The following is a 16,697-nucleotide window of genomic DNA, read 5'->3' on the forward strand; positions in this document are numbered from 1 at the left end:
TCTCTCACCGTCTTTCTCTCTCTCTCTGTTTTCCTCTCTCTCTCTCTGTCCCCTTTCTCTTCGTCTCTCTTTCTCCAGCAATTATACACACCCCTACTCATTCTCTTTCATCTCTTTCCCCCTTGTGCTCTCCTCTCTCTCTCTCTTCATATTACTTCAGTTACATTTTCTGTGTGACTCTGCTGCTACAAACATGACATCTGAGGAATATTTGTATTCTTTATCTTATTTACATTTTAATAAGCATAATTTATACTTTATAATATATATTCTATACAAAATGCATTCTTTTATGGACAAGATAAAAATGCAAGGCTCATTGGAATGTACAAGATATACAAAATCGGTGCATAAATCAGAAGCTTGTAAACCTCTATAAAAGATAAATCATGTACAGTTTATATAGTTGACTCTGTATAACCCAAAGATGCACGAGTCAATTTTTCCCTAATTTGAATCAATTTTTTTTTACCAGACTATGTGCAACATGTGTAATCTACACTTTCTAAGTCAAATTTTGCTTAATTCAGACCAAATTATTGTGGTCCCAACAGATTCAACTTATGCAGAGTTAACTGTAATTCATATACAGTATTTGGGTTTTTGGTTTAACACAGTGGATGTATTCTTTCTATCACTAGGTACTGCAGTAAAGCATATTGTATTGTATAGGACTTCTCTGTTATAAACAGTTTTAAATGCTTATGAAAACAGGATGGAAGAAAACCATGAAGATATGAACATTTAAAGGCACATTCAGTACACTCAAATGACACTTGATAGACACATACCTTGTATATTTTATTTCTGATGATGCTCTCTAAATATTAATTTTCAAATTTTCCATTCTTGGAAGTTGAGTACCTCATGACCTTATCATATCTCCAGCATCAGAGTCAGCATCAGAGTCTAGAATGTTACCTAATTAATCTACGGTTTTGCAATACAGTACAAGCAATATTCAAGGTCACAAAGAAAACATCTAGTGAATTATAGCAAAAGTGGAATGGACGGATGAATATTCTTATTGAAGCCTTCACAGTTGGCTTTGCATGATCAAGTTCTTGGGGGTTTTCCACTATCTACCCAATCCACATTTGACTTGGTATGTAGTCAAGCAAGAGAGAAGAAGTCAATTATTATTCCTGCTTTGATGAGACTTGGATACTTTCAAAAGTTCCACATTGATTTTTACAAATGGTATCTCGTAATTCCATTATCAAGTCAATCCTCATCTATCGCCGTATGTTGTTAGCAATATTCAATGTCACAAATAAACAGCAAGTGAAGCCCTGAATTAGAACGGACGGATGAATTTGAGCTTTCTTAGAAGCTGGTTTTATGTAATAAGAGTTCTTGACAGTCTTCTATTGTTTGCCCAAGTCAAACTGTCAGAACGGAGAACTCAATGGGACTTTGATGATAGAAATCCTATGTGAAGAAATATGCCATCTCCTCTTCCTCTTTGTTTGCTTTCTCCTTGGAACGGTCAACTTTGCGTTTGGTCTGTGGAGGCTCCGAACGTAGACAAGTTTGCGACCAGTCTGTAACAAAAGTAAACAAAATACACGAGTTAATGCCTTTCTGGCTCTCAGCAGATGAAATACTGCAAGCTACAAGAGACTCATCAACACTAGAAGAATAAGGTGCTATGATAGAATGAAAGGTAGTGTCATTTGTACTTTAAAATGCTACCAACAGAGATCTACTATGACAGGATGAGAGTTACTTTATACACAATTCATGTACCTTCAAATGAATACAAATGCCAATGGTATTCTAAGGTCCTAAAATCTAATGATAGTGGCTGGCTCATCTGTTGGCTTTTTAAATATAAATGATATCAATGAGATTTTAAAAAAGCAATAGCTTTACATAACTTGACTAGCATTAAAAAGAAGATACTTATTCATATCGTCGCTGTTTTCACGAAGTGACGGTAGTGGAAAAAAATTGCATTCACTTTGCGTTACGATTTTCCTCACTACCGTCACTTCGTGAAAACAAGGACGATATATTTGATGAACGTTCATATAAAAATGGTCAAATACATTGGCAGATTGAGGTTTGCCATGAAGTGAATCTTGTATATCTTTAATGAAATAAAGCCCAGAGGAAATGTTACAGGAGCACACGTTGGATCGCCTGACACCTACCTTCTTCTTAGGATCTGCCTGTGCCCTCTCCAGCGCTCTCCTAACCCTCTCCTCCTGGTGGATCCTCTGGGCCTCCAGCTTCTCTTCTCGGAGGCGGAGACGTCGCTCTTTCTCCTTGGCCTTCTCTGCAGCCTCTACCTTCTCTGGAGGCATGGTCTCAATGCTCTCAAAGAGCTCCTCAAGCTTGTTCTCTATGTTCGTCAGCATCTGGAGTGTGCTGTAATAAACGTTTGGGTCATATAAGTTATAACACACAATTCCATTTAATAAAGGGTTTCAGTCTCATCAGCACCTTTGATTAGGAAACTAGATATTGGCCCTTTATAAAAACCTGGATCGGATTGGATGGAAAGATGTAGGAGCCAGATCATGTTATATTCTGTTCATGATTTATCAGGAATGCTAGTGTAAATTATCTATAAGAAACTCCAAATGGAGGCTACCCTGCTATCCTCTTCAATATCATAACTTGTGGCATAGCAATCCCACAGACCTTTGTGCATTAGTGTTCACAGCAGAAGTGCTTATTTCACCCCTGACCAGCAATGTAAATTACTTTTCACCTCTCATTTCTTTAATATTCCAGCGAAAGATGAAAAAATTAGCACACATTTGATGTGGCAAATGAAGATTAATTTTTTGGCAGAGGACATAAGTGCAGCAGCCTAATTTGAACCCCGTACCGTGTGGATAACTGTCCATAGACGTTTCCACAAGACCACAATAGCTCTTCATTATGAATAATATGACGTTTTTTTAATCTTCTTCATGTTATGTAGATCTAAATGGAACACTTACCTGATATTAGCTTCATTGTCACCGATACAATTGGCATAGACCTCTTCTACTTTGTTGTTTAATGTATCCAACATGGCTTCCTGTATAAGACAATTCATGAGAGGGTGTGGTGATATTACAAATAGGCAAAACTTGTTACACAGCATATTCTCTAGGTACACAATGTCGAGTGACAGTACCTTGTGTTGTTTGGTGTTTACATTGAACAATTCCTTATACCTAAGCTCAGATCCATCAGTATAATGAGTTGGCTTTCTGTTTGATATTCAGAGTTGGCTATCTATTCTTTGTATACTAACATCAGAATTGAGAATAGATCATGTGATTGGTGCTCCTCACCCTTCAACTTTCTCAGGGAATCTTTTTAAATTTATATTGAAGAATGCCCACTCACAAGAGCTTGTCTGCTTCAACATTTTTAGACATCACACATGAAATCACATGACTAAAAAATATAGACAAGAATACAATCTTAATATATACAAACGAGAGAAAGATATGAAGAAAAGAGATAAAAATACAAAGAGATGCTAAAATCCACCATAGCAGAAGAAACATAAGACAGCAGGGTGCTCATGATGATTTTGCTGGAAACATAATAATATGCCCCACAGACATGAATTCAATGAAGGATGTATGAAAAATGATTTCATGCCATCTACATGCAGTCAGACAGGTCCCACAAAGTAGAGGCTATAAGAAAGAAATTGATGTTGGTGGGTTGACAAAACCTGGTAACTCATTTCTGACGAACCCCTACCTCCAATAATTTTGTGGCTGAGGAAAAACTTGATGTTTTAATATACCTATGCAATGCATATATGCAAAAAATTGTGCAATAAGCAACATGACATGGAAGATCAGCAATGCTTCTCCTACTCAACTCCTACCTCCAATGATTTTGTGGCTGAGAAAAAATTTGATGTTTTTATAAACCCATGCAATGCATATCTGGCTACAGATTATGCAATAAGCAACATGACATGGAAGGTCAGCAATGCTTTTATGCTGAACTGTTAAGTCTTTTTTCCTCTCCTAAAATTTGAGTTACAAGGTTTTATCACCCCATCAATGGCAATTTGTCTCTGGCATTGTACAACCGCTAACAGTCTTCATGAATCAGAACTTCTAAGCAAATAGTCTGTAGCAAAGGATGGAAAATGTATTCATCAACAATGGTGTAGTTGGAGTCTCGTAATGGCTCTAAATATCAGAAAATAACAGCTCTGATGGTTTTTAAAAAGTCCTATTCCAAATATACAGACTTCTTTCTGGTATTTCTAATTTTATCTTTGTCCCTTTACTTGTACAAGTATAATGCCTGTATAGTACTAGCACTCTTGAGATACTAACAATTCACTGATTACATTAAGGCTAAGGATTTGAGTGAGGATAGATATATCTAAAGGGAGATTGGGAAGGGATGATTGACTCACAAATCAATGTCTAAAGTATCAACCACAGACAAGACACATACGTTTTTAACCCGCAGAACTATGCACAGACTTCATGCACTAGCCGTAAAGACGAGATTCCCTCTAGAGTCTCCCATCCAGCAAAAGCAGGGCAGCTTTGATGATGACTGAGCAAGGAAATGTGGGATTCTTGGAGCAATGCTGAAGCAGATTTCATTCATGCAATATCATGCTCATAAAAAAAGAGAAGGGGGAAAAATCACCAGAGAAAGAAGCTACCCAGATAATACCAACATAACAGAGAGGATAACTCGTTCATCATAATGGATGTTCAAAGATTAAAATGATTCTTCAGCATGGCAAAATTATCCTTGTTTCAAAGGCAATTCATCTTTAGGTGATCACTTTCATTATTAGCCTCATAACTTATTCTAATAAAAAGGTATGGTACTCATTGTGTACATAAATTGGCAGTATCAAAGGGGTCAATAAGTACATAATCAATGTTATTACCCTAAACTTTTTAATAGCATGTACACATTTTGCAGTCTTCAAAAATGGCTAGTCCAATATGACCAAAATGATATAGTTCAGTGATTGATACATATCATTTTTTTTAAAAATAAGTACTTAAACTACCGGTACGTTCTGGAATGATAAAGATATACAAAGAATGTCCAAAAGACCAACAGAAATGGAAGCAAATAGGACCTAGCTGGCCAATAGGGGATGAATGTGGCATGCATTTCCATAGTCCCAGGCTGTAAGAGAAGGATTTGATACGACTCTTGGAACCTGAATCTCTTACGCTTGACGGTGACGTATCTACTGCTGACGCTTTTGTGGCCGCACTTGTGGATCCCTGCAGAAAAATTGTCACACCTCTAAATACAAAAAGCTGCTGATCTCAAGTTAAGACCCTTTGATATTTTTCTCCATAAAACATTGTGGACAAAAAGATCAACAGAATAAAGTAAAGACAAACAAACAAACAAACAACAGGATTGCACTGTAATAACAAATATGCACTACATAGTTGAGATGCACAAGTATAACAATTGAATATTTCATCAAATGTTAGCCTAAATATCTTTGCATCATAACAATACACTAAACATTTGTGAGATTAGTGAGAATAAATTGTAAGGTATTGCAAATCTTGTCTTGCTTTTGCTTCCATAAGTTTTGTCTCTCAACCATCCTCTGTTCCTTCCTATTCTCCCCCCCCCCCCCCCCCCCCCCCCTCTCTCTCTCTCTCTCCCTCTCAATGAATGTATATGTTGTCTCTTTTTCTTCTGATTATTTGTCTCTTTTCAAGTTGGTGTTTCATTGCAATGCTCATATTTTTCTATAGGACTTTGTGTACTTGATTGTATAAACATATATCTCTTTCTCAATATCTCTCAGTCTAGTTATTGATACATTACCATCTATACTAACACATTAATACAAAACATGTTAAACACTCTTACCTGATCTTCTGCCTTGAATTCACCAAAAGAAAACATTCTGAAGAAGAAAAAAAAACAATTAAAAACAATTATTAAATCACAAAGTGTGGTTACACTGCAGGAAATTTGATCCAAGTGAATATGTATATTTCAGTTACATCTACATTTCTTTTACACAAGTATAAAGTTTGTATTAATACATTCTAGGCACAATTGATGATTTAAAAGTCTATTCTCTAAAGCCTTGTTCATGCAGATACAAGACAGCTAATTGCTGTAAAAAAAAAACTGCCCCTGCAAAATAACATGAGATAAGTGCACTTCACAAATTCTGTATCTCATAACATACAGACAGATCTGTAAGTATGATAATGGACCTTTATTGTGCACAACCTTTTTTTCTTCTTTTATTCACACAATCAAAAACTTGTTTTTTTAGGGGCATTATTGTTACCATGTCGAGTCTAAATGGGGCTTCAATGATATCACAAACATGAAATGATTGATTCTAAATAAATACATTATAAAAAATGATTTTCGGAGACAGCTGTCACAGATCCTAAATGAGTATGTGAAATGGGATTATCATTATGTTAAAGCTTACTTGGATTTGTGCTCTAAATCTTTGGCCTTCTCCTCCTCTCTATCAATGGCACTTTTCAACATGTCAATCTGCTGCTTAAGAATCTCCGTCTCACGGTCCCTGCAATAAAACAAATACATCATTGCTTTACTATACATTCCATAATGCCGCATTGTAGTCTTGTTCCTGTCATTACTGGAAGCAGAATAAAAGTATAGAGTTGGGTATGAGTAGGACATGCAGTGAAGATTGGTGGAATGCACATCACACTAACATCAGGCAAATTCATACATATGTCTAACCAAACAGATATTGTGAAAATACAATGCTCTAACAGAAAAATAAATAGAATAAAAATATATTTACAGCAGAGCATTAGCATTGCAAGGAGGGGGAGGGGCAACAAAAGAAGGGGGCATATGGGGGAAGAGACCCCTAAAACTCTGGATACAAAGCTTGAACATCTGAGACATTGTGACTAAATGGGGCAATTATTAGACGTAGAGAGGGACAATTAAAAGAATGGAAATGGAGGCTTATCAATACTCGATTGGGGTACCAAACATTTTTTTTTTTTGGGGGGGGGGGGTGGGGGTGGGTAATGTGCACCCTCCCTAAACACCACCTTTGGATATGTGTGGTGAATAAGCATGAAATTCATGACTCCATACAGACATAGATTACATTAATATGCATCTGCTGCTTGTATGCTTTTCAATGGGATGTGAGCTGTTCTTAAATCTCAGTGTAGTCTGGTTAACTCACATTCTTGTCTCTGTAGCCGAGATGGTCTGCTTGATCTCTTCTAGGTTCTCTTCTGTTTCCTGACTGTTCTGGATCAAGGACAGGTTCTGTTCCTCCAGGTCAGCAAAGATGTCTAGGAGCTGCTGAGGGTCGATGAAGAACAGCTCTGGCTCCTGAAAAAAAAAACAATTTAAACAAATGATAATATGAACAAAAAGAAGAACAGCAGCAGCAAAACATAAACATAGTGAAGCTACTATACAAAAACGTACTCCAACTCCACTTTACAAAGTATTTATCATCCTGGTTTGTGCTGAGCTACAATGAAAAGATGCTCATTTAATGAATTCCTCCATACTCAATATTCACTAACATCCCCTGGGTCGAGAGAAACAAATTTATGCAGATTAATGTCTCATCACTGTTACAGACACAATCTATGTCATATCTATTTCAAGTTTGTGATTAAACTGATGTTTTAATTCATACCTCATCACTTTCATAGTCTGAGTCATCATCAGTTGGTCTGGCTTCATCTTCGCTCTTAGCTGCACTCTGGATTGTTGCTCTGGGAAGACAAAAGCGATGGAAAATACCATTGATTAAACCAAGGCCTCTCATGGATAAACAAAAATATTTGGGGGATTTTTTTTCTTCTTCACTTGTTTGACCCTATGAACTTTGAGTTTGATCCCTTACACAAAATTAAGTAAAAATTGCTGAATGATTCTGAAGTTATTGCAGTAAAAAGACATTTTCTAGGATGACCCTGCAACATTTGAACTCATTCACCAAAAATCTACTTAGTTAATGTTTTTCATCATTTCATATACTTGAGCCCAGTTCAGTTTCGTAAAAAAATACTTAAGTTCCATTGTCCACTTATTACAGTTTGAAAAGTGGGACAGACAACAAACAAAAATCTTGCAAATATGGGACATTACAGACAACTCAAACCAGTGAGAATTGGATGGACAGAGAAAAAACTGTAAAATTAAAAAAAAAATCAATGAATATATATTTTGTTTAATCAAATAAATCAATCAAGAACATATGAACAATTTCCAGCACCATTGTGCTGGAGGCACAAACAAACAAAAAAGAAGAAAAATCTGACCTTTTGATAGCTGATCCTTTTGATGGCTTGCCAACACCCTTTGACATACTGGATCTAGAATTCCTTCCATCGGTACTTGCTGATGTTACTGGAGTAAGAAAAAGATGATCCACATTGTCTAATGTGCTTTCATTGTAACACAGACATAATATCTACCCTTTCACATTTGAGGATGTGAAAATTTTCCTTAAATTTTTAAATGTATAAATGAAACACAGTTATTGTTTCCCTGCTATGATGATAAAAATAGCATCATACTCATGATAGATGTGTCCCAGACATGCCAGTTAAAATGTCTTTATAGAGTTAGATCAGGTTACGTTATATCAGGCATACCCATTGACTGCTGAATCCTGCATACACTTTAATACAGGGCCTACCCCGTCCCTGTAGGCAGCGGGATAACAAATGTATCTACTTTTGATAAATTGGGCATAATGAACGAACATTGTACTTGAGATTAATTGATGCCTTATTTGACAGCATCCATATTCTCCACTATGTGCCTACCTTTCTTCCTGCCTGCTGATGAAAGCTTCCCACGCTCTTTGTTCTTTACATTTCTCTTCTCAAGCCTCTCTTTCCTGTTTTCTTCTTTCCACTCTGAGGGTGTCAGAGAATCTAGAAATTTCTTGTAGAGTTGGTAATCCTTCAGCAGCACCTCGTTCTTTGAAATTTCACTACAAAACAAAGCAGTTATAAAATAATATAAACATGGTATTTGATATGTTCTACAACACATGCTCTGATGACAATTGTTCTATAGTAAATTTCTACCACTAACTTCAACCCTAAACCAACAACTAATTCTAGACCTATCCCAAAGCCAAAACATATAACCCAAACCCTACATCTTTAACAAACTACAGCCTGAAACAAATCTCACAAAAACATTTTGAAATCTAAATCATTAGAGCTGTACAAGATTCATTCAATGATAGAAGACTTCAACCTACTGAAGTAAAACAGATACTTTCTATCAGTTTGATGAGAATGGAGATGGCAGTGTAAAGCTTTACGTCCCTCGTCTTCTCATACCATTTGCTAAAGGAGATGAAGTAGCAACTAAAGGTTCAATTGACATGTATCTTATTGGGATCTTTACTAGAGCTCACGGCCAATGGGGTTTGGAAGAGACAGTGGATAAGAATGATAATGTTCTGAGACCTGTTTGGAATAATGAACATCTCCTAAATGCTCTAAACAGATGCAAAAGTATTCAAATTCCATTGTGATACACCTTGCTAAAAGGGTTTTTGTTTCAACTGTAGTTCCTAGAAGGGCCAGAAGAATTGAATTCTTTTTGTCTCAGTACCATTATTATAAAAGCGAAGTGCTAACAAAACACATACGACTTCTATGCAAATGAGGACGTAATAAAGGATTTATGTGTGTGCATGTACATTCCAGGACACTAGCATTCTCACTTGGCTTTGAACCAATGAAGCAGAGTGCATCTGTTCAAAGGATAAACCTATTATTACTATAAGAATTTACAGGAACTTACCCCCTGATACGTCCAATCTCTTCATTGATCTTACGGATTTCTTGCACTTTTTCCATCTTGGCCTTCGTTTCTGCTTCAGCTCTGAAAGAATAAGGAATTTAAAAGTAGATCAATCTAATATTTAAAAAAAAAATCCTCTATAAGCACCATCTAATTGAACGGCACCTCAAACTTGAAAAAAAAAATGAGGCCTGTTTTTTTCAAAATAATGATCTTGGACACAGACACAATTAGTTAAGACAAATTGTAATGAAATAAATGAATGCACAATGAAAATAGATTTACAAGTACTACTTCAAATATCTAGTGTCAGATTTCAATGAAATATACAACTAATGTGAACCCTTAATACAAGAATGCAATTTGCAATAGTAAGAGTTGTATATTTGATATCTGAGATACTACAGTGAAAAGGGAAAGGTTACAGTACTATTGATAGCTGCAATGTGCTCTGACACACAATTTGACAAATAACTCTGTAATCAAGAATGCATATCTATTGATCTATCTACACGTACAGTATGTCCCATCACTTGGAGTCCATTGAGGCAACAATGAAATGGACCTTGAGACACAGGCTCTCTATAATTTCCAGTTTCAGCTGTTCTAGTTAGCTGCTATGCATATATAAGGACAAAGAGACCCATCCTTGGTTTTCTGAGCTCACATTTTGATTGCTTCCACAGAGTTCTTATCATTCTCCTTGAGGAACTCATCAAACATGGCGGCATCCTCCTCCAGGTATTGCTCGGCCAGCTCCAGTTTCCTCTCCTCTGCCGATGCGATCTCCTCTAGCTTGCGCATCTCATCTCGCTTCACACCAAGCGAATACTGTACAAGGAACATCTCCCGCTTCTTGGCGATGTAGTCTGGGAGGCTCTCCTTCTCAACATGTCTGTCTGTTATTAATAAAAGGGAATTTCCACACTTTTAAATTTATTCACATGATGCAATTGCCCCCCCCCCCCCCCCTATCATAACAAAACAGCATAATTGATAAGACTAAGAATATTGTCCCTCCCATTTTAATATTTTATAACGTACCGATCAGTGAGTAAATGGACTTTGTTGCTTGCAGCTTTGGAGTTTTATCCTTGCCCTTACCCTTTTACAGTTTTTACACTTGCAATTCATTTTCATGTAAAACATTCTTTTGTTTTGCAGCAGCATTTTTGGCCTGGTTTATTTTGTCATTTATGAATAATACTTACCTCTTGTGACTGCGATGGTGAATGAAGGGTCATCCTTGACAGCGAGCGCCTGCTCATTCTTTTGACCATCTTCAGGATCAAGATCATCCAGTGGCCTTCGCATAGAGGCCCTTAGGGCGTTCACCCGAGATGTGTACGTTGTCTTCTCATGGACTTTGAGTCCCCTTTGCTTGATTCTTTCCTGTGCACAAAGAAAGGAAGGGATGTGAAGAGTTCTACATGCATAAACAATGGATACGGATATTACAATTAATGGCAATGTTTTCATCGATAAGGCCCAGGTCACAATATTACAAATAGTTAACATTGATTTTAAGTGATTGTAATTTGATATCATAACTCTGTATTTAGGAACTGGACTTTGCAAGTTTGTGATTGATTGGAGGACTGGTGATTAATCAAGATCAGTTGCAACCCTTAGCCTGGACCCAGAATTCATAGCTTTGTATATTTCTTATTAAAATCAACATGGTTTCCCTTATTTCATCAAATCATCTTTAGAGACATAGCACTCACATCAATTGAATGAATGAAGTAACTATATGGATACTTTATCTTCATCCCTTTAAACTCATCATGATATGTCAGTAAGCCTAATGCTTTATAGACTTTAAACTGCTAGCTGTAAAGTTGCATAGCATATTTTGCAAAATTAGGCAATTTTTTTTGGAAAAGGAAATGGTATAAACATAATCATAATACTCTATCAAATTCTAGACAACTTAAAACTACTGACAGAGAGAGACTTCTCAAAGCTTATATCAAGGAGAAAAACACTTACTGCTTTCTTTCTTTGCCTTTCTTTGTCTCTTAACATGAAGATGTCATTATCAGCTGGCATGGTAAAAGGGTTGAAATCTGCCGGCATTTCTTCATCCTCTGTGGTAAGATAATACAAACATATTAAATGTAAATGAATGGCCCGAGTTAGAAACATCACATAATGAAGCTTCAAATCAAATATAGTTATGTTCTCATTAAAATTGAACATTTTACATCTCAAAATGCAAAGCTAAATTAATTTTTAGTCCATATATCAAGAGGCATTTTCAAAATATAATGCAACTGAAAAAAACCCAACTGCACATAGACCTACTTGATACATTCATAGTTGCTTTTATGTTCTATAATTACACTTGAGGAGAGAGTGCACCTCCTTTTTCCTTGCTTTTATTGCCATGATTTAATCTGCATGGAGTACGTAAAAGAGATGTACTCCTCGAATAATTTCTGCTAGACTGAATAGTCTACTGATTTTTGGGAAGACCAAATGTCAACCTTTCCATTCAATACAAATCACTTTTATGATGTAGCTAGAAAAACATACAAAATGAACTTGGTCATGAGCTGAAAACGAGAAAGAAGTTCCATAGTTTTAAGTTTATATATTCCCACTTAGTTCCAGAATTATGTTGCTTTATACAGAATAGGGAAATTCAAAGTTGGCACTCCATAAATCAGCATACTAACTACCCCTGTTATCAGGGTCTACAGCAGGACTAAATTGAGTAAGCTGATGAATATCCAATGATATAACCCCTATCCTTACCTGTCATTACAGAATTCTGAGAAGCAGATTTGATGGATTGTGGGAAGGTCACTCTTCCCGATTGACGAGAGACGATATCTTGTCCTGCAAAACATGACAAAAAATATATGAATAAATCACACATACCTGTAAATGAACATGCTTACATTTTTCATCACTAGAATACAATTTTTTTGCAAAAATTATTAATTTCAAAGCTAAATGAAGCCTTTTTAATGCCAAATTTATGAACTATTAAGGAATAAAATAGTGATAATTCACAAAATAATAACATGCGTTAATCAGGCCTGGGTGAAATCAATTATTTGTCTAATAAAGTGCTGCTATATTTTAAAATTTCACCCACTCAATTACCTTTTAACTCATAATGGCATCAGGCATTTAAAGGTAGCAAATATGGTTAATTCTATATACCTCATTTTTGTCAAACTTTGTTCTACAATTACAAATCTACATACATCATGTAGAATTGTAGATGGTTAGTGTACTGCGACCTCAAATTACATACTTCAAAACTTGAAAAGTTGAATCAAAATAAAAACAAAAATGATATTCCTATACTTTACAGAAATAGTTGAATGCGATGCAAAAACTTACTGGATTTTTTCTCTCCTGAGTTTGGTGATTGTGAAGGCGAAGGGGAACGTGCTGAGGAACCTGATCCAGACATGTTTGCAGTTCTTTAAGTAGTCTACGGTGAAAGAAATCAAAGACACAGCCAAAAATGAATAACATCAAGTTTTCAGTTTAAGTGTAGGGTACTAAATTACAGGCACCGAGTTTGCTGACTTTGGCGAACTTCCTGCTTGCGCATTGCTTTTACTCTTATTGCTATTATCGTAAAATACGGTCAATATCAAATTGGCAACACAAAAACAGCTATTTTTGTGTACACCTCATGTAATTGCGTTTTCTGGTAGAACCAGGCAACATCGCGAACTCTCATGAGAGGTCAGCATTTTAAAAATAAGTGCATGTTAGCTCATTTTCATCAAGAACACGTGTATGGTAAGCAAATTGCTCTCAGTTTGTATAAAATTTTTTGTTTAATTTCTTGAATGGTTTCATAGTGCTTTGTATTAGTAGAAAGAAAACTCTGAAGCTAGCTTAAGGAAACTTAGAGATTCCTTCTACGCTAATCCATCCATAAGAGCCTTGAAACAGTTAAATTTCATGGTCACTTATGGGGTTCAGAATTAGACAGGCCAGAGGAAATTGGCATGTCATTGCGGGGACAAAGTCCAAAAAGCCCTACTTTGAGATTTAAATTCTGCACGAAAGTACATTTGATCGTCAGCAGCTAGTCTGTTGAATCGGTCGCACACAGTATTTTAAATTCGTAATTGTAAACAGATTTCACGGGAAACCGCTGCACAATTACAATACCGTAACACAAAGGGGTGCGGGCCCGCGCAATGTGCTTGAAATTTACGGTTGCTAACTTCACGCACGCGGGCCTGCCCGTACCCCTTCGTCGGTATACGGCCTGCAGCGTTTCCCATGAAATCTTTAATATTAATAAAGTGTAGACCAGATATTGTAATGTCTTCGTTTTTAGGAAAAATACTCCTAAAAAGATGAGAAAATTGACACGAAAGGGGCAGAAATATAACGACTTTATATCATGAGCATGCCATTATTTGAACAATTGATGAAGATTTAGATCTAGACTCTAGTTGATTTTGGTATGTTTTTACTTTAGTAGGTCTAGATCTACTGTAATTGTAAACTAATAACCTCTTGCCAATTCTCACCAAATAACACCAATCATGCAAACCACTGCCAAACTCACAAATCCTCTCTCCGGCCAAGCCGGAGTTATGCTAGAATAGATCTAGATCTAGACTATAGACCCTAGAGTAGCCTAGAGTATAGAATCTAGACTCTAGGTAAAAAATGGATTCGAAAGTGTCACTAGCGCCACATTCTTGAACCCATTTTATACAGGTCAATACACATTAGCATTGACTCTATGCTTTGCTGGAGTGCCTCCCTAGCTACATCATCATGTAGATTTATGTGTGCGAAGCTTCGGGGTGACGGTAGCCCGGGCCGAGGCACCTCGGCCCGGGCCAAGTAAGAAGCTCGCACCTCATCAATCATAATCATCATAATCATCATGCACCACATTGCACCATATTGCTCTGTTTGTTCACATAAACTTTAAAATAAGCCCTTCTAATATTTCTTGATAATATATAGAATATCGAAATGTCAATATCTTACCACCTATGAAATGAAATCCTTATGATAAAGCAAAGATTTTAGGGGTCGAAAACTGACTGCCAAACTACTAACTGCTCCGTTGGATTTTCTCTGGCGTCATAGCAACGCTGTACAGTTCAAGACGTAGAGGGCTTCTGTTTGTTTCAGGAAACCAGCGATATCGATGTGCATCAAAGAAATATATCCGAGACATAACTTTATCCACTAACACCGCAGACGTCTCCGATCTTCATTAACCGTTCCATAAAAAGCTCATGAAAATATAAATTTAATTATAATGAGCACTAATTTTTGTGGCCCTCGAAAATTCGAGAAATCGCACCCCCCTTGAGCGTCAGGGGGGTGGGGGGGGGATCTCCAAAAAAAGGTAAAATTAACTTGTTTTCACACGTTTCTTCCCAGGGGGGAAGGGGGGGCGGGTCTCCCGGCCCCTCCCCCTGGATCCGACACTGCTCCTACCTTTTCCCCAAGTGCCCCTCCTGCGACAAAAAGTGACCCTTCCAAATTAATGAACCCCACCCTCCCTTCCCGATGCGGTGGTTAATCTTTTGAAGAAACAAAACCTGTGCGCCCTTATTTTATTTTGTTTTGTTTCGTTTTTAGTAATTGATGTGTGGATTTGAGGAATTGCAACTACAATCATGAATAAAATTTAATTTGAAAAAAAAATGATAGGATCCCATTATTGATTGGTTGAGTTGGAGAGAGAGAGAGAGGGAGAGAGAGAGAGAGAGAGAAAGACAGAGAGAGGCAGACAAAAAGAAAGAGAGAGTGAGTGAGAGTGAGAGAGAGGGGAGAGAGAGAGAGAGAGAGAGAGAGAGAGAGAGAGTTTACCTTGATGGATAACTCGTCCTTCCCGAAATGTATGTCACTCTGTAACGCTTGGGTTTGTTTGCACTTCCCTTCCCTTCTCTTTCTTTCTTTCTCTCTGTCTCTCTCTCTCTCTGTCTCCGTCTCTCTCGTTCAGTATTCTGTTGTAACTATACCACGATTAGGGCAATTAATCAAAACCTTCGTAAGCCTCAATTGACTTTAACACTTAATGCATCAACTCGATCCCATGCATAGAAGCCACAACCTTGCCGATCAATCATTTTGCACTCTAGGATGAAGCATATACAGCATTATAACTTATATAATATTAATATATTATCAGTAATATTGGATATGGTAAATTGGCTTTGCAATCACCAGTAGGCTTACTATTCATCAAGGTCACCCTAATCCGTTGGTCCGTGTGTGTTTGATGGTACCCTATTTTTCGATGTTAAAACACTTTTGTTTGGGATGTGCCGCTCTATATAATTGCAAAACATAATGTTAGCCCCGGTGTTAGCCTAATATAATTTAATTCAATTGAGTTCGTTTATTTGTTCACATCATCCACACTTTGGGATTATCTTCATTATACATTGAGTGCATACAAAAAGTAACAAAATTAGTTAGAAATGAAATATTAAAATTCATCAAGAATAAAAAATAATCAATTATCAATATGCTATACAAAAGTGGCTATTTTATAGAACGACAAAAAAAGAAAAAGTAAATATTGAAATTTTCATCAATACAAAATAACGATTGCAACACAAAGGGTAGTAAATACTCAATATTCGTCCGCCAATATTATTTCGAACAGTTTAATAGTTCAGGTAGTGGACTACTAACAAACAGGGCGGATCCAGCCGGCCGCAAGGGAGGGGGCCAAATAGGAGGCCCAATTCGTGAGAAAATGTTTAGCGGCGAATAAGCCAGCGCCCGGCCGGGCCAGGCGGCGAATAAGCGGGGGGGGGGGGGGGGGGGGGGGGGGGGGGGTTATGGAGCACTATTTGTTTCTTCTTCTAAATTCGTGAGAAAATATTTAGCGCCGAAGCAGCCAGCCGGCGAATGGCGGGGGGGGGGGGGGTAACTTGCGCTATTACCGCCGAATCAACACCCACCCC

General features: G+C 37.1%; 1 protein-coding gene across 1 annotated transcript; it reads right to left on the reverse strand.

Moving 5' to 3' along the window:
• Positions 1 to 214: 214 nt before the first annotated feature.
• Positions 215 to 14,889, reverse strand: LOC581889 (cilia- and flagella-associated protein 100). The gene is given in 17 exon segments (XM_030972105.1): positions 215 to 1,526; positions 1,529 to 1,544; positions 2,157 to 2,373; positions 2,955 to 3,034; positions 5,842 to 5,878; positions 6,425 to 6,523; positions 7,169 to 7,320; positions 7,637 to 7,715; positions 8,265 to 8,352; positions 8,775 to 8,944; positions 9,772 to 9,852; positions 10,439 to 10,670; positions 10,983 to 11,163; positions 11,764 to 11,861; positions 12,532 to 12,615; positions 13,129 to 13,222; positions 14,758 to 14,889. Coding segments are annotated over 16 exon segments (1,782 nt in total). The 5' UTR covers positions 13,202 to 13,222; positions 14,758 to 14,889; the 3' UTR covers positions 215 to 1,431.
• Positions 14,890 to 16,697: the final 1,808 nt, after the last annotated feature.

Source organism: Strongylocentrotus purpuratus, unplaced genomic scaffold (genome assembly GCF_000002235.5).
Source record: "Strongylocentrotus purpuratus isolate Spur 01 unplaced genomic scaffold, Spur_5.0 spur5_scaffold_6, whole genome shotgun sequence".
Classification (NCBI taxonomy): domain Eukaryota; kingdom Metazoa; phylum Echinodermata; class Echinoidea; order Camarodonta; family Strongylocentrotidae; genus Strongylocentrotus; species Strongylocentrotus purpuratus.